This window comes from Ascidiella aspersa, chromosome 5 (genome assembly GCF_963924565.1).
Source record: "Ascidiella aspersa chromosome 5, kaAscAspe10.2, whole genome shotgun sequence".
NCBI lineage: Eukaryota > Metazoa > Chordata > Ascidiacea > Phlebobranchia > Ascidiidae > Ascidiella > Ascidiella aspersa.
In genome coordinates, this window is record NC_139451.1 from 5,615,316 (window position 1) to 5,640,088 (window position 24,773).

At 34.9% G+C, this 24,773-nt stretch overlaps 1 protein-coding gene across 1 annotated transcript; it reads left to right on the top strand.

Moving 5' to 3' along the window:
• Window positions 1-720: 720 nt before the first annotated feature.
• Window positions 721-24,773, top strand: LOC146141597 (plasminogen-like). Its single transcript, XM_083390199.1, has 17 exons — window positions 721-748; window positions 1,157-1,240; window positions 1,853-1,978; window positions 3,762-3,928; window positions 5,065-5,191; window positions 7,633-7,765; window positions 8,573-8,797; window positions 10,204-10,346; window positions 10,959-11,067; window positions 12,278-12,381; window positions 13,481-13,636; window positions 14,617-14,722; window positions 16,828-16,862; window positions 17,920-18,081; window positions 19,614-19,803; window positions 22,599-22,735; window positions 24,631-24,773. The coding sequence occupies exons 1-17, from the start codon at window positions 721-723 to the stop codon at window positions 24,771-24,773; spliced, it is 2,175 nt and encodes a 724-aa protein (XP_083246325.1).

A 24,773-nucleotide genomic window follows, 5' to 3' on the forward strand; every position in this document is an offset into this window, starting at 1 on the left:
AACCCTGATGAGGTCAGCTGGTATTTGTTGTCGAAACGTCGGTTTATACTTCGTGTACACCAGAAGAGCGATTACTATCTATTGATTTAAAAATTCGTTAAACTTTCAATTGTTCGTTTTTACCAATAAAACTCTAAGTTTGCTCAAATTTCCCCGCTCAAGTTATTGCTGTTAACGAACGTGTTGAACTGTTTCCATCAGGCATTATATCAATTACAAAATGGTTTGGACAAATTTTTTTTTTTTTTTTTTTTTTCGTTGGCAGTTTTTTTTTTTTGCATTTGAGTTCAACTAAATAATTACAGTTTGTATATAGTTCCCTTATGTCTGCATGAAATGTGCAGGCATTTAATTGCCTGTTCGAGTCAGTTTTAAAACAAAAACGGGAACACACAATAAGACCTAGAAAACAACAATAACCCAAGCAGAAAAATCTATAAAACCGTAGTATTAAGACCAACGACATAATACAGCCTAATACGTAGTAATATTCAGTACAGCGTAGCTCAAAATCACCTGGATAAGACCTAAATCTGTCGTAATAAGGCCTAAATTCATCGGAATAAGGCCTAAACTCATCGGAATTACTCCTAAATTCGTTGGAATAAGGCCTAAATTCATCAGAATAAGGCCTAAATTCTATGAAATAAGTCCCAAATTCATCGGAATGAGGCCTAAATTTATCGGAATGAGGCCTAAATTTATTGGAAGAGGGACTAAATGGCCCAACCCCCTCTCCAACCTGTGGGTATGGGCCGATTGGGGGCCATTGTTCTGGCATCGGCCGCCATGGCGCCGCTGCTTGGCATAGGATTTTTGGTCCTGTTTAGGGTTATTGGTGGGTAATGGGTGGGGTTAGAAAATGGAGTTGAAATTATTAGGGGATTAGCGATGTACTCAGGGGTTGGGTTTGGGGTTAGTTAAAGTGTTGTTTAGGCCTGATTCTGACCTTTTAGGTCATACTACGACGGATTTAAGAGTTATTCCAATTTATAAGTTATTTCGACTGTTATGTATAAGTCCCATTTTGGTCTCATTCCGAATTGTGTTTTATTCTGCAGTTGGTGTCGTTCTTATGTCGGTCTTATGGCTGGAGTCCATCACAGCCTCTTTTGTTGATAATGTTATATTTTTGCAATATGCCTGATTTTTTTAGATGTGTGCAATTGCAAAGCAGGACTGACATGTAATCCAGAAACACGAAAATGCCAGGCGCAGCTAGACGATCTAATCTTAACTGGTAAGTTAAAATACTAAGTATATTCGTATTTCTTGTATAAATTAATTTTCCTATAGAGCAGTGGTTCTTAAACTTTTTTTACTGTGGACCCCTAAAAAACATTTTTGCGTCGCGTGGACCACGGTAGGCAAAGAAAATTAAAAAATAACGTCATAAATTGACGTCACAATACAAATTGACTTCAGAAATCCGCTGATTTCGGTAAAAATTTGAAAGTGAAATGAAGTCTAAATTTGTCGTTTTATTTTTAGTTGTTTTCTATGACAAAGTGATTACTTTTTAAATATAGACTAATATTTCATATAGGCCTTTATGGAACCCTTAAAACTAGTACAACACATAGCAAGCAAATTGTTCTATGAGCAAATTTGTTTTATAGGTTCAGAATAAATACCAATGTTATGAATAAATATACTTAACGAAAGCACTTCATTTTAACCCAAGTAATTTGTCCAAAAGACTTAAGTCAGGTCAAGTCAAGTCATTTAAAAATATTGACTTAAGATAAGTCATTGATATGAGGGCGAGGAGACTTTTTTCAATAAACATTTAGTTTGCCATTGAATATGCTAGGGCTTTTGCAATAAACTTAAAATTAATGTGCTTAACTAGAGGAGCAATTCAGCTTGTTCAGTGGCACGGGAAGCAAAGCGGGTTCTGCTTTACGCCCATTGTGGACGGATGATACTCCGAATGATGGTTGTGTGACAATTCCTTTCTACTTTTCTGAAGAAGTGTGTAAGTGGATTATTACTATATGCGGGTGAAATTTCTTTACAGCTTTAAAAAGTTATTATTTTTTCAACTAGGCCTAAGCCGAGTAATGTTTCTTACCAGTATTTAAAATATGTGATGTTAAACTACAACCGTTTAAGTAAATTAATATATTACGCCTAGTAGGTTGTTTTTGTCTCAGGCATATATTTGTTTAAAAAAGGTTTAGTAAGCACTTTTTGTTAATATTTACCAGCAGACAAAAAAAGTTATTATTTTTCTGTTTTTTCATTACGCCAAAGCAAGTCATGTTTTTTCCCAGTATTCAAATAAGAACGTTTTGTCTAATTAAATTATTATTTTATGCCGAGTATGTTGTTTTTGAAACATGCATGAATTTGTTTAAAAAAGTATAGTAGACAATTTTGTTAATTTTAGTCAGCAGACATTCTGTAAAAACTGCCAAACACTATTTATTATCATAGAATGGCTTTACCATTACTTTCAAAATCAAATTCGATTTAAGTCTGTGATATTTCTATATTTCCTAAAAAAAAAATTTTTAATTTTATTTAGCTACTAGTTGAATTTACTTTTACCCGCTTCGTTTCCTCCTCACAAAGGACTAATGTAGTTGTAACGGCTGTGTAAATTAATTACACCTGCAATACGCGCGATAATTCGCAAAATCAACCTAAAATTTACTTGGTTAAACAAAATAAAACAATCTATTATGTTGTGTGCTTTTCATCACCATTGTATATTACGTTTTTATCGGATAGGTTTAAGACAAAGGCAGCAACTCAACTGCCTTAACGTTTATCCCCCTTAATTTGCAATACATAGCGATACACGTTCGGTAAATAGAAGTTTAACCTAATAAGTTTGCTAAAGCTGATTATATTATAGGCCAATACGCAGCATTAGAAGATCAAATACGCGTGACGAAAATAGCCATTTTTCATCTTAAAAAGCGACCACTACTAAACTAATTCGCAAACTTTTGAATTCGAATATAATTTCACACTGTTTCGACCACACTGAACACTAAAGGTCTCAGTCCCAGTCAAGTCTTTTGCAAATATAGCAAGTCCCAGTCCAAGTCATCGGTTGCCTAGGTCAAGTCCTAGTCAGGTCATTATGAGAGAAAGTCAACTTCAAGTCACGTCATTGACATAAAAGTAAAAAGTTTACCTATTATAATTGGTAAATCGTGTGTTTACGAGCAAAGAGCTGTCTGAAACCCAAGATATTTGGCAAAGTGATTTAATTCCAAGTCAAGTCATTTTCCAAAAGACTTAAAGACAAGTCATTTAAAAACTGTGACTTAAATGAACTTAAGTCGAGTCTGTTACGCGTCTGTGACAAAGTCAATGACTTAAGTCAGTGATTCTGACAGTGATACGGCACCCCTCAAAAATAATAAAAATATTTTCGGCTCCCCGACTGGAATTTTCGTTAAGTATTTCATTGGAATGTCACTATGAATGTAACTGGCACAAAACGAACGAACTTAAAAGATTGAGGAAAATCTCATTTGCTACAATGGTTTCTGATCGTACACAAAGAGTTGTATCAAGAAGCTTACCAACTAAGTAAACATCAGATTTTTAAAAATTCTGAAATACCTATCGGCACCCTTTAGCATTAGAAATGGCACACCAGGGCGGCGCGGCACCCCGGTTGAGAACCATGGACTTAAGTAAATACAACACTGCGTTTTTGCCGCATTAATTTTACCAGCGTAAATAGACTTTTCCTCGTTTTTATTCCCTGAAAAAGCAAATGTTTTCGCGTTTTTTTGCAGATAACAGCGAGGCGCTGAAGCTCAGCATTCGAAAGGTTCTCGGCTTCTATAACGCATTTTCCTGCCTGAAATTTCGACCTGCGCGAAACGGGGATGTAAATATGCTAAGGTTTATCGTTGCTAGCGGTTGCTACTCCTTTGTCGGCATGATTGGAGGCCGCCAAGACGTAAGTAGCGAAACATGACAATATTGACAAAATATCAGACCATTTATACCGGGGTTCGGCAACCTTTTTTTTAGTCGCCGGCCAAAGCCAAACTCAGGAAGGTCTCTACGGGCCGCACAAAATGTTAACTAAGAATTGTGTTTACTAGTTTTGAATATCTTAAGACCTACAAAACAGCAATAGCTAAAGCAAAATAATCTATAATATCACAGTTTTATTATGTTTAAAGATTTTTATGCTGCGAAATACGTCTGGAACTGTATAAAGATTTTTTTATGCTGCAAAATAACGCCCGAAAATTTCTAAATATTTTATTCATATTAAAAAAATCACGCCTGATGCTGTATAAGGATTTTTTATGTTTCAAATTAACGCCCGAAACTGTAAAAATATTTTTTATGTTTCAAAATCACGCCCGAAATTCTATAAAGATGTTTTTATGTTTCAAAATCACGCCCGAAAGTGTCTAAATATTTTATTCATGGTGTAAAATCACGCCTGATACTGTATAAGGATTTTTTATGATTCAAATTAACACCCTAAACTGTAAAAATATTTTTATGCGGCAAACCAACGCCCGAAAGTGTCTAAATATTTTATTCATGGTGTAAAATCACGCCTGATACTGTATAAAGATTTTTTATGTATCAAAATAACGTCCGAAACTGTAAAAAGATTTTTTTTATCTTTAAAAATAACGTATAAAATTGTATAAAGATCTTTTATGTTTCAAAATAACGCCCGAAACTGTAAAAATATTTTTTATGTTTCAAAATCACGCCCGAAATTGTATAAAGATGTTTTTATGTTTCAAAATCACGCCCGAAAATTTCTAAATATTTTATTCATATTAAAAAAATCACGCCTGATGCTGTATAAGGATTTTTTATGTTTCAAATTAACGCCCGAAACTGTAAAAAGATTTTTTATGTTTCAAAATCACGCCCGAAACTGTATAAATATTTTTTATGTTTCAAAATCACGCCCGAAACTGTAAAAACATTTTTATGCTGAAAATACGTCCGAAACTGTGTAAATATTTTCCATCTTAAAAAATAACGCATAAAACTGAATAAGGATGTTTTATGTTTCAAAGTAGCGTCCGAAACTGTAGAAAGATTTTTTTATGTTTTCAGATATCAAGCTGTTCGTCATTGGGCACTATCCAACACGAAGTTATGCACGCCGTTGGCTTTTACCACGAGCAAAGTCGCCCAGACCGAGATGACCACGTGGAAGTTTTGCTTGACAACATTCAGACAGGTATACTACTATGTCAGGGTTGCCGCTGAATCTTTAAATCTTTAAAAATTATAATAAAAAAAAAATTATAACAATTATCAAAAACAAGAATTGATTTAGGTATTAAAAAGTCTTTGAAATAAACGCTGTTTTCTTCAAGAGTCTTTGAATATAATTTCTGTCCAGCTTAAGTTATGCTTTTCGTTAGTGTCGTTATTTTTCTTTAATGTGTTGACCATGGCATTGCCATTTTTTTGTTTTTCGAATTGGGTTCAAAAATTGTCGAGCGATCAAGTTTTGGGTCTTTAGAAAATCTGCAAATTGTTTATGGAAAGTCTTTGAAATGATTTACGTATTGAACGTCTCTGACAAACCTTGTGTTTTCCAAGGGTGTTTTAATAGTCATATAGTTGTTTTCATGTTTACCTAAAGTTTTTGAAACTGCAGCTAAAAAATAATTTGAAAAAACAATTTTAATTGTGCTATACATGACCTTTTTGCTGGTTTGTAATTAAATTATATTCAAAAATTGTCCAGCTATCCAATTTGAATGTCTCTAAACTTTTTGGTAACATTGTCCAATGTTCCTTTAACTATGTACCGTGGAACACTATAGTGTGTCTACAAACGTGTTTTTCAACCCTCGTGAGCCTCTGCATCCAACACTTAATATAAATGAACAACAGAAAATAAGTCAATGAAAGATACGCGCACACACATGTGTTTAGCAACTGTGATCTAGCCATCCTGAAGCTGCTTTTTGACCAACGATTACGTCATACGTATCATAAGTACACTGAAAGCCATTGCAGACTCACCGAATCTGTCGATCAATGCAAGCAGTGAGGTTCGAACTCACGTACCCCAAAACAGTTTACTCTTTTTCATAGTGCGATATCTGTGCCTGTTTGGATAAGTAAAAAAATTGTAGAAATTTGCTCACAATGTTTCAATCCTATTGTTCCACGACGGCTATTTTAATTGCACAGCAACAAATTGAGCAAATCACAATAGAACGTTGAAATGTGAAATAGCTTTATTAAACAAAAGCTATGCACGTCCACTGAGTTAAACCGGTAATTCAGGTCTCTCGTGTACAACAGGTATTTTTAAGTTTAATCGTTTTATGATTAGACAAATTGTATTGAATTCGCGACAATGCTTCATCAGGCCAAAGTAGAAAATCGTTTTTTATTTTAAGTTCCCATGTTCAGCTCGCTAGTAGTTGATCATCGCAATTTTGTTACATTTCTTTTTTCACGCCAAGTGTTTGCCTGCTCAGCTCAAACCAGAAACGTGCGAATTCCAGGGGTTGTGGTTTCGAATTGCTGCGGCGACACACGCTACAGAAACCATAAAAGATAGCACTTTTGATACGGGAATACACAACATCTGTAGAGCAACAATATCCAAATAGGAAATATGTATGACATCATAGTATTTACACCAACAACATAATGAAGCCAACGCAACTTATATAGTGCCTAATAACCCTATTTAAAATTAAATAAATACGGCCATTTACAAAGATTGATTGATGATGTAACATTTTGTAACGTCACCCCGAAAACTCGGCATGCAACTTCTTGCTGCCGGCGTAATGTTTTTTGCTTGTTTTGGCTTAATGGTCTCCTACAGCTTCCTGTAACCTTGTAACAGGGCAGCGGAGTCTGTTAAAAATATCCCGAGTCCGACTCCGGTCAAATGTGCGACTTCGTCGAGTCCCGAGTCCGACCCTTACTCCACAGCCTGTATTCCGCCAATTTACGTGACTAAAATAACGTGGATATTCAGAAATCCACTTATAGGGGTGTCGTATACTTTATTCACTCACAATACATGGTAGAAAATATTCCAAATGCTATTCCACCTTTACCATTTCCAGTTGGCGGCCATATCAGTTTAAAAAATTGGCACTGCGCATGTCACACTCGGGCTAGTTTTACGTGGTCCTACTCGAGTCCCGAGTCCCGAGTCCGACTCCGCAGCCCTGCCTTGTAATATACAGTATGCATAGTATGTATGTAAGAAAAAGTATAGCTAATACACTCAAGTTACTTATTAGGGGATGTCCGATACTAAACGTTTCATACCGGGACCCGATATTTTGGTCGAAAGGTATCGCGATCGGATTTGATGGTAAATTTGGTCAGAACTATGATTAAACATGCAAAATAGATGAAATCAAAACGCGCAAAGGTATTTTTTTCTAAAATGTTTTGCCGAAATGTGCTTTGGTGTTCATAGCTTGAGTTACCTCAAGTTAATAACCTATTTTTGTTTGATAAATATACGTATCAAGATTGAATCACTATATTGAGTCGCAAATCATGGCTGCAACTTCTTTATTAAACTGGCATCGGACCGGGTCGGACTGATATCGGGTATTATCGAATAGCCCTATTACTATAGCTAACAAATTTAAAGCATGATGACTCACAACATGTGTTTTACCCTTTAAGGAAGAGAGAGCAATTTTGCCAAGTTTTCGCCCAGCCAGATTGACTCTTTTGGCACGCCGTATGACATTCTATCCATAATGCAGTACCGTTCGTATACATTCAGTAAAAATGGCGACCCAACAATCGTGGAGGCGTAAGTATTTTCTGACGGATGGCGAAGGTTAAAAATTTTTCTAGCTGTGACGTAAACACCTTAGATATAGCTCATATTCTGAATTTATTCTGCCCCAAGTTATATTTAACAAGTTGTGTATTGTACCGTACCAGACAAAAAATTGTGAGACATTAAATCCAGTCAAAAAAGAAACTTTATTGCGCATTTTACAATTAACCTGTTTCCAAGTGGCCATTTTCTAACATTATTTATATAAACGAAATGTGAATCATTCTGAAATTGAGTCCAAATAGTATATGAATTCATGTTATTAGAATACATCTGTTTCTAAATATATTTTAAAAGTGGGTGTGATACTAAGTTTTTACATAATTGATTTCGAATAGCGATTAAATTAGGCACTTCAGTATATGTGTATTAGAATCATCTGTTTCTAAAATACCATATTTTAAAATTGAGTATGATAATAAGTATTTACATAATTGATTACGAATAGCAATAAATTAAGCATTTTAGAATAAGTGTGTTTCCAAACTGCCATGTCTTATATTTATTATACTAAACAATGAAAAAAAACTTATGAAAAACAACCCAAACAGTATATATAGTATGTACATTTATATGTAATAGAGCGAATCTGTTTAAAAAATGCCATAACAACCTAAAATCATAAAAAAAAAACTTTTTAAGTTTGGTCCAACCAAAATCTGGCGTTATCAACAGGATTAACAATAGTGTTTCGCTTAACACTAGTTCATTTAAAAAAAAAATGTCATGCTAGTCCCAGGCAAGTGTTAGTAAGTTAACCTTTATTGTAACTTCTAGAAACACCGGTAATGTCCTCACAACACAGAGGTGGATTTTGTCGAACTACGATCAGCAACAAATATTGGCAATGTACAGCTGTAACGGGAAAAGAGGCATTCCCAAGACCAGCGATTGTCATTATTCTCTCGACCTGGGTGTTAGCTATAACGGCACCAAAAACACAACTGCTTCTGGAAGAACTTGTCAACGCTGGGATGCCCATTCTCCTCATGCCCACAATTTGTAAGTTACCAGCAGAAACAAAACATTGATTGTACATCAAAACCAAAGCAGAAGTAGGGACTATTTATAAACGTTTCCATTTTTTTTGAACATTTTTGAACATTTCGAATAGATCTTAAAATATGGCGGGAGGTTGTAGTTAGACGTATAATGAATATCAAAGCTCATATAGAAGTAAATAGCATTTGTCAACATTTCTAACGAATCTTAAGATGCTGGCTGAAGGTTCTCGTTTGACGTAGAGTTAATATCAAAGGCAAAACAAATGTATGTAGCATTTTCAACATATCGAATAGATCTTAAGTTAGTGGCTTAATGTTGTATTTAGACGTATAATGAATATCAAAGCTCATACAGAAGTACGCAGCATTTGGTGAACGATTCGAATAGATCTTTAGATAATAGTTTTAAGGTTGTAGAGTCGGTTCCCCAATCAGACATAGAAAGCATTTTGTAAACGTTTAGAATATTTCTTAATGTAATAACTGGGGGTCGTGGAGGATAAGTCATGAAAGATTTATCCTTCCAATTTTTTAAAAAATTCTACTGCCTGGCTACCTCTGTATGGGCTTTGATACTAATTCTTCGAAAAACATTTTTAATTTATATACTCCAGGGAATAAATTTAATAAATTTTCTGTTAAAAATTGCTCTCAGTGTTGCGATGACTTGATCAATGATCAACACACTTGTAGTCAGTTTACCTAAAATAAGCAAAAATGTAAAAAAACAACAACAAAAAAAAACACACAATTGTTAAAAAAATTAAATTAAATCAACAAATGAAGCTTGTCCATAACACTATGCATGGATCTGTAATGTATAGCTTGCTCTGAGCCAAAAATTAGTTCTAGGCAATCGGAAGGTCATTTTTTATTTCCAAGTAACTGGGTGGATTGTCTTAGTTCCAAACAATTGATAAGTCCTTTTTGTTTTGTTTCCAAGTAACTAGGTGGACGGTCTTAGTTCCAAGCAATTGTAAGGCCATTTTTTAACTCCAAGTAACTGGGTGGATTGTCTTAGTTCCAAGCAATTGATAAGTCATTTTTTTTGTTTCCAAGTAACTAGGTGGACGGTCTTAGTTCCAAGCAATTGTAAGGCCATTTTTTAATTCCAAGTAACTGGGTGGATTGTCTTAGTTCCAAGCGATTGATAAGTCATTTTTTTTGTTTCCAAGTAACTAGGTGAACGGTCTTAGTTCCAAGCAATTGTAAGGCCGTTTTTAATTCCAACTAACTGGATGGATGGTCTTAGTTCCAAGCAATTGATAAGTCATTTTTTTATTTCCAAGTAACTAGGTGGACGGTCTTAATCCTAAGCAATTGTAAGGCCATTTTTTTAATTCCAAGTAACTGGGTGGATTTTCTTAATCCCAAGCAATTGGAAGATCAGTGTTTTATGTTCAGGGATCCTTCAGAGATAACCGGTGCAGACCTGATAGAAAATTACTGCCGGAATCCTGATTTTCACAGCGATGGACCCTGGTGTTTCACAACTGACCCAGATGTGTTTTATGAACCGTGTGGAATCCCCACATGCACCCCTGATGGCAAGTGAAATATATTAAGGATATTCGGTATATGCGAGAGAAACATTAGAAACTAAGAGTTTTAATTAAAGATACACAGTCAACACACATATGTGTTCGATAACTGTGATCTAGCCATTCTGCAGCTGCTTTTTGCTCAACGATTACGGCTTGCGTATCATTTGGTCCAACAGCAGTTTCGGAAGTGCTAGATCATAGTGTTTATCACATTGGATGATGATATGGTACTGTAGAGCACCTTCAATATGAAGTTGCTCGTACCAACAGAATGTAGCAACATTTGCTTCATGTTTTTTTCTCGATTCGCTTCTCTCTGAGCCTGTGTAGCTTAGCTGGTAGAGCGACGCTCCAGGTATGACCAAGGTCGGAAGTTCGATCTTCACCTCAGGCTCTAAGTTGTTTTGGTAGTCTTTCCTGGAATTAACAAATACAAATTTTCTTTTAAACTGTTAGACGGCCCAATCTTAACTTCTAAAGAACGTTTGCAAAGTGACCTCAGCTGAAATGCATTATATTAATTTTTTTCGAATTTTTTAGTTATCTATTCCGTTTCAATTTCAATATATAAAGCGTAATTGGCGGTGTTCTAAGTATAGAATTCTTTGTGTTTAGTTCCAATGGTAGAAGAGGCTCCTCCACCAGTGAACACCCCGGGTTTCTGGACTGAATTTAATACTTGGTCGTCCTGTTCAGGAACATGCGCACCAGCTTATCAGTACAGGTAACATTGGGATAAAAACTGAACTATCAAAATTAACTCGCGGCCAGGTAAAAATGGCTAAAAGGCCCACATTTAGGCTGCGGTCCACACTTTGCCGACTATTGTCTCAAAACAACCTACTATGAAACTTTGAAACAATTATTCAACCTATTATGGACCCTAGGTGTATTAAATAGACTGCCTTAGGTGAAGGAGCATTGCCTGGCACCTTCTGGATATGCCCATATAAATGTTAAACGTGTCCAGTGTTCAAATGACTTTACTTCACTTAAGTGTTTGATATAAATGACCGTTTAAATGAGGTTGGTTTAAAAAGAGGTGTTTTTAGTAAGCATTTCATAATATTGGTTATATGTCGTAACTTCTTCTACATAAGAAATTTACTTGCTATTTGTTGCGTTTTTTTTGCAATATTTTAGTTGTTTTATTTCTCGTATTCGAGCTGGTTTACCAGTTTTAGTAGTTAACATTTAGTTGTTGTGACAAGGACTTGGTCTGAGATTGACTTGTATAATTATGACTTGACTATTGAAAATGACTGGACTTAGACTTCAGATATTTTACGAATGACTTGACTGGGTCTTAATTCATTTTGAAAGGACTTGTTTACAACATTGTACTGGTCTATTTAACTGGAATGGCGACTATCGTGATTGCTTTTTAAACTCAATATGAAGTATTTGACAAATCAAAGTAAAACTGCAAAAGCGCAACAATTCTATGATTAAAATTGAGTGAGTAATTTTCCCCGCATAAAACAGTCATCAGGATCCATCAAAATAATTTTTCAAAAATGTTTTTTTTTCACATATCACCCATTACATACTAGTAGATAGAATATTATTAGGTTCTCTCTGTAGGATCATCAGTTTCATAACCTAAAAAAATAAATCAAAAGTGTGTTTTATATCGAATTTCAACTTGATTTAACACTAAAAATGCATCATAAAATGGATGCAAAATGGATTACAAGCGTATTAATATTGTGGTAGAACGAAAACACATTTATTTATGTTTTGGGGACGATTTAACGATTCTGTCATTGTTCTCTCAAAAAGAGAAAAAAATCTTTAAAATAAAGATTTTTCGTTCCATTCCATGCTTCTATTTTGCTGAATTTCACTGAACGTTATGCGGAACATTGGTGAAGCTTTTACCCACATTTAAACACTTTGCCTCTCGTATATTTGTGATTTTTAATTTTTCGCAGAGCACGTCATTGTATTGGTAATGAACCTGGTTCGGCGGAGTGTCCGGGTGAATATTGGGAAGCTAGGCCCTGTGAGGATGTCACTCTTCAACCTTGCCCGACAGGTTCGTTTCTAAATTGTATATCACAACTAGACTTGTAGTAGACTTGGAAAACTAGCTTTATTTTTCATTTATTTTTTAAACTAGATAGCAAATTAAAATTAGAGCATTCCATTTTTTTTACAATTAGATTAAAATTAGAATTGTTTCATTTTGAATTTATCGTACTAGATTCGAATTAAAATTAGAGCATTTCGTTTTTTTCAGATTGAGATTAAAGTTAAAATTATTTCATTTTAGTTTTCTCATATTAGATTGGAATCAAAATTAGAAAGTTTCAGTATGTTTAATTAGAATTAAACTATAGAATTACAAATTCCATCGGTTTAGTTTTCTCATATTGGATTAGAAATAAAATTATAGCGTTTCAGTTTTTTTTTAGGTAAATTAAAACTAGAATGTTTTTCATTTTAGTTTTTTTATTAGAGTTAGAAATATCAAATTCTTAAAAAAGAATTTCAAATAAAATTTGAACTAAAATTATATTTAATTATTCACTACCGATTTAATTTTAATCGTTTGTTCTAATTTTGTGTGTTTTAGCATAGTCGGTGCTTTTCAAGACTGTAAATAACACCTACAAGTCGTTCTAAAGAGTTGTAATTCAAATTTGTTCCACCTAAAAGACATAAAGTAGCGTTTTTGGTAAAAATAAATCGAATTAGATTCCAGCTACAATTGAAATTAAAGCGCACAAGCAATTCAAAAGTTTGATTATAATTAAAATTATCCGCATTTTGCTCCAATTCATTGAAATTGTCTAATTATCCACGTTGACCCAATTTTGGTTGTTTGTTTTTAATTTTATTTTTGTAGATCCTGTTTTGCACTGTTGGTCAAAAAATCGTTCATGGTACCGTTTAGGGGAGGATCATGGAGTTTTGTTATTGGGGGGACATGATAAAGTCTTAGGGATGACGTCACAAAGTTACGTCACGAGTAACGTCATGATGTTACGTCTAAGCCGTCGAAAATAACAAGTTATTCGGACCTTAAAAAATTTCCCTATACCAATTTCGTAATCGTATTCATTTTTTTTATTTCAACATAAAACATAAAAGCAATATGTTTTAGATTTTTTGTTTAATTTGTTTTTTGACAGACCCTGTGGGATCGTGGGATGGCTGGAGTGAGTTTTCAGCTTGCAGCAAGCCTTGTGGTAACGGAGTAAAAACACGAGTTCGATTCTGTGATTCGAAATACTGTGGACCAGAAGTCTTTGTTCAGGAAGCCTGTAGCAACACGCCTTGTCCCAGATGTAAGTAATTGATCAATTTAATTTAAAGTTCAATTGTCTTTGTTTGTGTTTTTCGGAATCAAATGTAATCGCGGGTCCAGGGTGTTGTTTGTTTGTTTGTTTCGCTAAGACCCAGTGTGTAAACAAGTTATTCGGGAATGGCTCAAGTCTCAGTCAATTCATTTGTAAAATAACTTAAGTACAAGTTAAGTATTTTTAAATAAATAACAAATCAAGTCATAACTAGAACCAATCAATTCCGCGTCCAATAAAAATTACAAGCTATTCAAATTGGATATACTCCTTCGATTGTTAGCAATTTGAATAGCTTGTAATTTTTATTAGTCAAGTAAAGTAATTTGCCCAAATGACCTAAATCAGGTCAAATCATTTTCCCACAGTGAAGTTTATTTAAGTCACATTTAAGTCATTACAACACTACGAAGACAACCCCCACCCCAACTACAATACCATAGTATTAAGACCAACGAGCAACGACATTAGAAAACCATATGCCCTAACCTACCCGACAGAATAAGATCTAAATCGTCTTAATAAAGTCTAAATCGGAATATGACCTAAATTCATCGGAATTAAGCCTAACTGGCAAACATATTGCCTGAAACTATATGAACAGGGTATATGACGACCGGGGGCCATAGGTCTGACGTTGTCCGTTTTGGTGTCAACGCTTGGGTGCCCTAGTTTGACCGGCGCCGTTAGGGCGCCGCTGTTTTGGCACCGGATTTTTTGCCCATGTTTGGGGGTAATGGTAGGTGTTAGGAATTAATTTAAGGTAAAAATTAAGAGGGCAGTATGTGCTTAGGGGTGGGGTTTGAGGTTAGGTAATAAGAAGCTGTATATGCCCGATTTTAATTATTAATGTTATTCCGACGGATTTACGACTTATCCCGATTTAAACGTTATTATGACTATTTCAGCTAGTATAGTCCTATTTTGTTCTTTTTAATATTTTTACATATATTTTTAAATTGTGTTAGATCCGGACAAAGACTGCTTTGACCCCAATGACCTTGACAGCTACAGAGGAACAGTGTCTGTTTCAGAATCGGGAGTTAGATGCAGGAGGTGGTCCAAGACAACAACGTAAGGTCGTTTTCGTAAATACCTTTTGGTGCTGTGATGAATATTTTAGTGGTGGCAGTTATAATTTGCAGCAGGTTTCTAAACTTATATGTATGAATAAGGGATGTCCCATATTTAACATTTTAATACGATACAAACACCGGATTTTTCGGACAAAAAATATCGCGATCCGATGCCCATGACGTCATTACTGCGCTCAAACAAAAAAAAAATAAATTAAAATAAAATTCAATTTTTCTCAGCTCATAAGGACAACATTGGCAGTAGTTTTAAGAAATTTAATTACCATCGGTTGTTAACCTACTACTTTTATACCTTTTTAAAGAACATACCTTTTGAGATAGAAAATGCTGCATTGGGTAACAAATCATACCTATATGAAATTATAATCGGATTGACACCCATACCACCCTAGTCGGGGATGTTCGATACCTCACAGTTTAATCCGATGCCCGATATTATCGCGATACGATCCGAAACCAACATGTTGACGTCATTATTATGTTCAAACAAAAAAAAAATTAAGTTAAAAGTTCCGACACAACTTTTTCAGGTAAATAGGCCAAAATTCGCTTTAACTGCGAGAATTTTAGGTCTTTTATTTGTTAACCTACTATTGCTTAGAAAATTTACCTTTTATTTAACTGCGTTTGGATCACAAAATTAAAAAAAAATAACTGCATTGGGTCGCAAATGATGGATAAAATTTCATTGTTAAGTTAGTATTGGGTTGGCACCGCTACCACCATATTATCCGACAAGTACGGACATTACTGGGCATCCTTAATTCCCTAGGATACAGTAAAGAATAAGTATTTTTTACTGTGCTAGCTTTTAGGATCATACTCTGGCCTTAAGCTATTCCTTTAGTTGAATACCGTTCTGTTGTTAATAAATAAACAGTAAACACAGATATTAAAAAAAAAACGTGCTCTCTCTTTTTTCTATAAAACAACAAAAAACGTGCTCTCTCTTTTTTCATAAAACAACAAAAAACGTGCTCTCTCTATTTTTCAATAAAACAACAAAAAACGTGCTCTCTCTTTTTTCTATAAAACAAAAAAATGTGCTCTCTCTTTTTTCATAAAACAACAAAAAACGTGCTCTCTCTTTTTTCATAAAACAACAAAAAACGTGCTCTCTCTATTTTTCTATAAAACAACAAAAAACGTGCTCTCTCTTTTTTCATAAAACAACAAAAAACGTGCTCTCTCTATTTTTCAATAAAACAACAAAAAACGTGCTCTCTCTTTTTTCTATAAAACAACAATAAACGTGCTCTCTCTTTTTTCTATAAAACAACAAAACGTGCTCTCTCTTTTTTTTAAAAACCACAAAAAACGTGCTCTCTCGTTTTTTCTATAAAACAACAAAAAACGTGCTCTCTCTTTTTTTCAATAAAACAACAAAAAGCGTGCTCTCTTTTTTTTTCAATAAAACAACAAAAAAGGTGCTCTCTCTTTTTTTCAATAAAACAACAAAAAACGGGCTCTCTCTTTTTTAAATAAAAAAACGAAAAGCGTGCTCTCTCTTTTTTCAATAAAACAACAAAAAACGTGCACTCTCTTTTTGTCATAAAACAACAAAAAACGTGCTCTCTTTTTTCTATAAAACAACAAAAAAACGTGTTCTCTCTTTTTTTCTTTTTTTCTCTTTGTCGCTTGTTGCCATTCCATATGTTGTTATTTTGCCTCTGAACTCACAACTATAGATATTGTATCATTTTATAAGCGGTCTTTTACATTTTAACTACATTTTCGGCATTTTATACATGTTAGTTTTTTGTTAAATCGATGATGCCTATTCATAAGGCGAACTTATCTTTGTGTAAAATTTTATGAAATTATTTTATGTTTTAGACCTGTTTCCAAAAAAAGTCTAAGCATCGCCATAAACAACCTTTGAATTGAAGTAAACTCCCTGTAAAATATGTGGGAGTCAGAAGTAACAGTTGCGTAGGATTTTTTTGTACCTTTATAAATTGCTTACAAATCAAAATTTCAAGGAAAATTTCAGGATTAAGGCAGTTGACGAATACACGTATTTACTTTAATTGGCTAACTTTCTTCGTATAACTTTTGCTATTTTGTTGTTTACGCTTTTAGATTGCCATCAGATTTTCCAACCAAGGGTCTAAGAGGTAGAAAGTGCCGCAATCCGACTAACCAAACGAAACCTTTTTGTCACATAAAGACGACTGAGACGGCGCCTTGTAACGTTTCTATTTGTAACAATGGTGAGTAAAAACATAATGATATTAGATATAGTACAAAGGTAGGTACAGTTTGAAAGTTTATATAGGCTTTATATTCAAGTATAAGTTAAATAAAACCCTAAGCCATTATCTTAAGATTTATTCGACTCTTTAAAAAAATGCTACTTACTTCGGTATGAGTTTTGTTATTCATTTTACGTCCAACTACAACCTCCATAGTAATTGTCCTAAAATTTATTAGAAACGTTTGCAAAAAATGCTACCTACTTCTGTATGGGCTTGGGCATTATTTCTACGTCTAACTACAACCTCAAGCCAATATGCTCTTGAGAAGAAACAACGATTTAACTGATCAAATAGTGTTGAACTTCGTTAAGAACAACTACGAGCATATACATCAGGGGTGGGCAAACTGCGGCTCACGAGCCGCATGCGGCTCTCCGGCATGTTTTTTGTGGCTCTTCTAGTTGAATCGTAAAATTCAAAAAAAGTTCTAAATGTTACCAAAAGTACCATTTATAATCGTTTCTCTCTTTTTCTTTTCTTTATTTAGGCCAGCATCTCGTTTATCACGCCAATATATATATAGATATAGAATCCGAAAAACAACACACATAGAATCCAAAGAGTTAGTTAACAAAAGACTGATATTAATAGATATTATGCGTGCTATTTTGTTATTACCGTTATTATTATTGCGTTGATTATTACCGTTGACCTTGCATTATATACCATTTTTGTATTGAAATAATTTTAAGGCCCGCTGGTACTTGTATTTTCTGCCAATGGCTCTTCCATTGAATACATTTGACCATCCCTAATCTAACTACAAACTCCAGGCATAATCAAGTATTTCAAACATTCACAAAATGCTACCTATCTCCTGTATCAGCTTTGATATTCATTCTACGTCTAACTGCCACCTCGAGCCATTATCTGAAGATAATTTTCGGGCATTAAAAAAAAATTTGTTTTATTCCAGTTGCTGTTTGGTCCACGTGGTCAAGTTTTTCAGCGTGTAGCGCCCCTTGTGGTGGCGGAAGGAAATATAAGGTCAGGGATTGCGTCGGGGGATTTATAAAGGATTACATGTGTCAAGGAAAAGCTGTTGTATCACGGAAGTGCAACAAGCAAGCCTGTCCACGTAAGCGAACAAAGATATGCAATTAACAAAGTAAAAATTCTATCGAAAATTTATAGTGATAGTGTTTACCATCTTGAATTTATTTTTTTTTTGGCGCGAGCTTTTTTGTTGATTAAGTAATACTGCTATAATATTTTGACTGTTTTTTCTATGTGGATAAGGGGCCCCAATAACGTTTGTAAAATCACTTTCAAATTGGATGTTAGTATTACTGCTGTCAGAGTTCAACTTTCATTTTGTGACTAAAAATAAAAAAATTCCTTTAAATTTTGTAAAATTTATATAACTTTAGAATTATTTCTATCAAAATTGTAATGTCATGATCTTACTTAGCAGCCTTTAACACTGAACCAATTGCTCCCATTTTCCCTAATTACCCCCAAAAACTTTGCTTTGCGTGGACTACTTTTTTAGAGATCATAATACAAGTAGACCTAGAGGAACCTGTTATTTACGGTCGCACTTATGTGCCAATATTGAACTTTAATCGAGTTTAAATACACTTAAGGAGAAGGCAAAGCGAATGTTTGTTAATCCTAATTTTTTTTTTCTTGTAAACAAATCGTTTTTTTTTTAATTATACTCTAAGGTTCCAACATGACCTCATGGTGGCCCTGAAATTAGTCCACCCACCCAAAAAAGGGTGTTCGATGTTTTAGCCTTAATTAAGTTACACTTTCAGGACTTAAACTGTTTAGTAGTTTTCATTTTAGCTATTTAAATTGTTTTGGAGTTAAACAAATAGAAATTTCATAGCATAAGCTCTTCAAATATTAAAAATAGAGGCACAAAAATAACAATGCATGGCTGCAGCTCCGGTTTCGCAAAAATTATAAAATGGCTTCACGAAAATAATAAAAATAGCTCAGTGCGTAACCAGGGCGGGACCTAAGGGGCCATGGCCCCCCAAAAATTTATGAATATTTTTCTTTTAATGATTTGTTTTTTTAGTATTTTTGAGCAGTTCCACAAAAATCGATCACAGGCATGCCATACCTTCAATTATCATGCATTGTTACGTCACAAAAAATTAGTTATTATTACGTTTGCTATACTTTAAAGTAGTTTTACTACTTTTAGACAGTTTTTGCACTTTGAATGGTTTTTGAGTATTGCGTTAACACTCAGTCAGTTGCTGCTCAAAACGGTTTGCTATCATTGTTATTGGTGTTCGTTACTGCAGTTAGTAAAAGTATAAACTTTTTGGCCCCCCAAAATTTTCGGCTGGCTAGCCATTGAATTGGCTCAAGCGTCGATTCCACAAAAAAACGGCTTTTGTTCTGGCTCCACAAAAATAAAAATGGTTTCAGCTCCACAAAACAAAGAAAGGTTCCAGCTCCATCTCCACAAAAATAATAGAATGCTCAATCACCGGAAAAATGCTGGGCTCCAGCCTCCAGTTTAAAAAAACTTATGTAAAGATTTATTTCCATTTGGATTCAGTATGATTTCGAATAAAATTTTAATGTTACCTTGTGCATCCCTTACCTTAATAAAAAAAAAACTTTTTCAAACTCAATTTTCTGATTTAGCCTCACCAACAGCGTCACCCTCGCCCCCGATTACAATCCCCTTCGTCCCCTCACCCCCTCTCCCCGAGATCGGGTGTACCGAGGTAGGGGCCAGCGAATCGCTCTTGTACAGGGGAAATGCAAGTACAACTGACTCTGGGGCGGAATGTCAGCGCTGGGATTCGATGACGCCATGGGCTCACACCTTTACGTAAGTCTAATATATCAACGTCAGATCTAAATGGCTGGATGTTGCAGTTAGATGTAGATGGAATGTCCACGCCCATTCAGAAGTAGCGTCAATTTGTGAACGTTTTGAACATCTCTTACGACAATGGCTGAAAGTTGTATGTAGGACGTAACATTAAGCCCGTTTATATGCACGTTTAAGCCGGATTCGAATCTATTTCGTTAATTCATTCTCTCTCGTTTTGGCACTGGAATGAATTAAGTTCTCTCGTTTCTTAATTGTTCAAAAGGAGTGGTTTTCAATTCGTTCGCCGCTTAATCTGTTCGTTTCGCTGACGGCCGAAATCGTTTAATGTAGAATGACCTGCTTTAACGCAGTAAGCATCACGCCACTTTTGGGGCATTATGACGTAACACGAACGGCTAGTCGTAAACAAAACAACAAGTTTAGCGCATAAGGAAAGAATATTATATACACTCGTTAGATACTAATTTGTGACAGAGGCGCTGGTCTAGAATCCACAAAATCGAACATTATTTGGGTTAGGATGCGGGTTTGGGTATAGGTATAAATAATACTTGGCCCGTCTTCACCTAAATATTGTACATTGCTTTAATAATTGTCTCAACGCTGTGGTAGGATTCTAGGCCAGCGCCAAATACAGTTTTCATTAGTCATCCACTCTGCCTTGTGTATAGCGTTGACCAGCACACATAAACTTAACTTTCCTGCACTTACATTCTGCGTGCCAGGTAAACTGAAGCACTATACAGTCAAAAACGTACTTAATCGGCAAACCTAACTCAAGTAAATTCTTGTTCTTTTTTTAATTTTAGGTTAATAAAAACGAACAAGCAGCAATAGATTGCTACCGCAAGTAGTAGCCTAAGCCGAAAAATCGGTTGTGCGTCAGAGGTTTACTGGAATATTACGTAATAATGCATATCAGTGCAGTTTGTACACTTAAGCTGGCTTGAATTTTGCGCCATGTAATTGCGACGCTGGAGCGAATTACTTTTCAATCCGGATTGAACCTTAATCTAATCTGCACGCGAAAGGTGCATATAAACGGGCTTATTGTTTATAATCAAAGTTCATTCAAAAGAAAGTAGCATTGCGAAGAAATTTCAAGGTGATTACTATTGACACAAGTTTGTAGTCGGACGTAAAATGCGTACCACTACTCATACATAAGTAGGTGGCATTTTGTGAACGATTTGAATTAATCTTAACATAATGGTTGGAGGTTGGAGTTGGACGTAGAATAAATTCCAAACCCCACACAGAAGTAGGTAGCATTTTTGCAAAAAAGTTCGTATCTCAAGATAATGACTAGAGGTTGTATATACAAGTGGTACCGGTACGAATATCAAAACTAATACAGAAGTAGCTAGCGTTTTGTGGGTGTTTCGAATAATTCCTACGATATTGGCTGGATGTTGTAGTTGGACGTACAACAAATATCAAAGCCAATACAGAAAGAGCTAGCATTTTGTAAACGTTTCGAATAATTGGTAATGTCGGGAGATTGTAGTTAGACTATATATAAGCTCGTTGTTGTTATCAACGGAGTTCAACGTCTACTATTTGATCAGTTAAATCAGTGTTAGTCAAACATAATGACTTGAGATTATAGTTAGACGTAGATTCAATATCAAAGCCGATACAGGAGATAGGTGGCATTTTGTGAATGTTTCGAATACTGGATTATGTCTGGAGTTTGTAGTTAGATTATGCTTGTATATGCTCGTAGTTGTTTTTAACGAAGTTCAACGCTATTTGATAAGTAAAATCGTTTTTTTCTCAAGAGCACAATGGCTGGAGGTTGTAGTTAGACGTTGGATGAATTTCAAAGTCCATACAGGTGTTTAGGTAGCATTCCATGAATGTTTCGAATAACTCTTAAGATAATGTCTTGAGGTTGTAGTTAGATGTAAAACGAATATCAAATCCCATACAGACTACAGAGGTATAGGTAGCATTTCATGAATATTTCGAACACATCTTAACATAACGACTAATGGTTGAAGTTAGACGTAGATTGAATTTCCAAGCCCATGCAGAAGTAGGTAGGATTTTGTGAACGTTTCAAATATTTCTCAAGATAATGACTGGAGGTTGTAGTTGGACGTACAACGAATATCAAAGCCCATGCACAAGTAGGTGGCATTTTGTGAAAGTTTCAAATTTAAGAAACTTCTGTAGGTTATTGGTTTCACACCTATACGTAAGTTAAATAACCAGTACATGCTGGTTGATATTTTTAACAGATTCCAACAATACTGTTTGATGAGTTAAATCAGTGTTTCTCAATGCTGAGTTTAGGCTTTATTAGTTTCGAAATTAGGGACTGCACATGCGAACTCTATTAGGTTTTGTGTATTTAGTTTACTGTCTGTGTGATTTAAGTGTGACCTTGCTGCACATCACACTAGTTTACATGAAAAGACAGACAACAAGTGTGCTGGAACGTTTTTGTGTTTTTGTAAAAAAAAACATGCCTGTCATACAAATAGGCATGTGGACAAGCATACAAGTTTTTTTTTGTCAACATGATTTGATGAATTTCTCATTATAGCATTTGCCATATACTTTTTGGAAATGTTTGAAAATAACTATATTGGCATGTAAGGCTGAAATGTACACCTTTTTGTTGGATTACGGATAAAACAATAAAATGAACACCTGTTATACCTTTCTTAGTAGTGAGATGAATGCCACGTTATAGAATGGTGAAAAGTGAGCAAAATTTTTTCTACTATTTTGGTTAAAAAAAAAAAAATGGCGTTGTAGCTTTCAATTTTTTCTCGTTTCAGCGATCTCGAAACAATTGTTGTCGCCGGTTTGACTGACAACTACTGTCGCAATCCAGACGGCGACATATGGCCTTGGTGTTATGGACTTGACTATTCGCAGGGCAAGCAGTATTGCAACATACCATATTGTATGCCTGGTAAGTTTTTTTTGCAATTTCTTTTAACTGTTTAAAAAACTGTTTAAAAATCCAGATAAGCAGCAAGGCTGTACAAATACTAGACTATAACTTTCGAATGTTTGAGCAATACTTAATGTCATTATCAGTGTAAATATTCCAAAGTAAAAATAAAAGCGATAAAACACCAAAAAAGGGAAAAAGTAACAGGGGTAAAGAAGGCCACTAATTTTGATTTTACACCGATGATGGCATGAGTTTTTGCCGAAACGTTTGTGAACAACGAAATGTCGATTTATTGAAGATTATGGCGTAACTATTTACATTCAAATTACAACTCAAACCCGTGCAATGAGTTACAAAGCCTGAACATTTTAGTTAAAAATGCATATTTTGTTTAAATCTTATATTTAGCTTATTTAATGTACCTTACGATCATTCACGTTATTTTAAAGATTTTATATTAGTCTTTTTTTCCGACATGCATTTGTGAGATTTTTGTTAATACCTGAGCTGATGTTTGATTCCAAATGGTAGTATCGGTACTACTCCAAAAACCATGTTTTATCCGGTGTACATCCGACACAAAATATATTTGTACAATACAGCCACGCTTTGGCGATAATGATTATAGTGCAGGGGTGTTCAACACGTCCTAATAAAAGGGGGGGACCTAATAAAAAATGGCACGCAAGTCCTTCAAAAATACCATACTAAATTTGTTATTTAGCCAATTGTAATGTTGTGGAGGCCATAGCATTCACATAATTATAAGGCTTGGTGTGAAGAAACATTAAGTAAATGTAAGACAAATTACAGTAATTGCAGTAATGCGCCTTTCTACTACACTACCTAAGGCCAATCTATCTGTAGAATTTAGCTTAAAACAAGCGATTATAAAAAATTAGTTACTTCAGCACGGGATGAAGCTATAAGATAAAAACTTGCACGTCGGCCTTTTTGAGTTGTACACCCATGTTAAACTGCTTACCCTAACTTTAAAAATCAAAAGTTGAATACGCTTCTCGCAGGCGCAGTAACAGGTTTTAAAACGGATATGACCGCTAACTGTAAATTGTAAAGGACACATTTAGGATTTTTTCCAACCATGTGTTTGTATAGGTGCGCAAAAGGCAAGTTTACTGCGCAATTTGTCTGTTGTATCTGCGCAATTGCACAGTTGCGCACTTTGGTGGGAACACTGATAATGGCGTCATTAGGTATCGTATCAGATCGTGATATTTTCCGTCCAAATTTTGTGTATAAGAAACAAATGCCGGTTTTCACGTTTTCACGTTATTCGCGCCTTGTTTTCTTTTTTCGCCTCGTTTTGCCACCTTGCTTTTCGTCGTTTTTCTTAACTGTATATATACGTCTGCAAGGTTACAAGTTTATATGCCCTGATGAAGATTACCTGGATAGGTTATCGAAACGTCGGTACAGAATAAATAATTGTCGGAAGAACCCTCTTTATAATTAATATAATCCTGGCAGCAACAGTAAATAAATGTCAAGTATCAGACAACTCTTAATATGATACTCAACCCCAATCAGCAATAATCAACTAATCAAAATCAACCAACCGGTGTAAAATATTGTATTGACCAGACTGTAGTGACGACACGCCTACGTTTGTTAGAAACGCCTTTTTTCCTGTTTTGCCTTTTTCCTTGTGTCTCGTCTACGTGTCTCGTTTTGGCGTGTCGCAGTTTATTCTAATAACTGGACACGATTAATACAAACAACTTCGCTACAAGAACTTTTGTATGGGCTTTAAAATTTATTATACGTCTATCTGCAACCTCTAGCCATTATCTTAATATTTACTCGAAACCTTCCCAAAAAGCTATCTACTTCTGTATGGGTTTTGATATTCATTCTACGATTAACAATTTTGTTTTCGATTGATTGTTTAGACCCACCGATCCCCCAACCCCCTGTTGGGTGCGTTCAATCTGGTGACATTGATGCATACAGAGGTGGAAAAGACGTGGCACATGGTGGTGCTTCTTGTATCCGATGGGATTTGCTGGAGTCAAATTTCCTGCGCGAATTGTGA

Excerpts from the sequence above, each read along its gene's own strand:
- LOC146141597 (XM_083390199.1), top strand. The coding sequence starts at position 721 with ATGGCCCAACCCCCTCTCCAACCTGTGG. Across the intron at positions 16,863-17,919 it reads TCCAACCAAGGGTCTAAGAG|TTGCTGTTTGGTCCACGTGG; the intron begins GTAGAAAGTGCC and ends GTTTTATTCCAG. Across the intron at positions 18,082-19,613 it reads CAACAAGCAAGCCTGTCCAC|CCTCACCAACAGCGTCACCC; the intron begins GTAAGCGAACAA and ends TTTCTGATTTAG.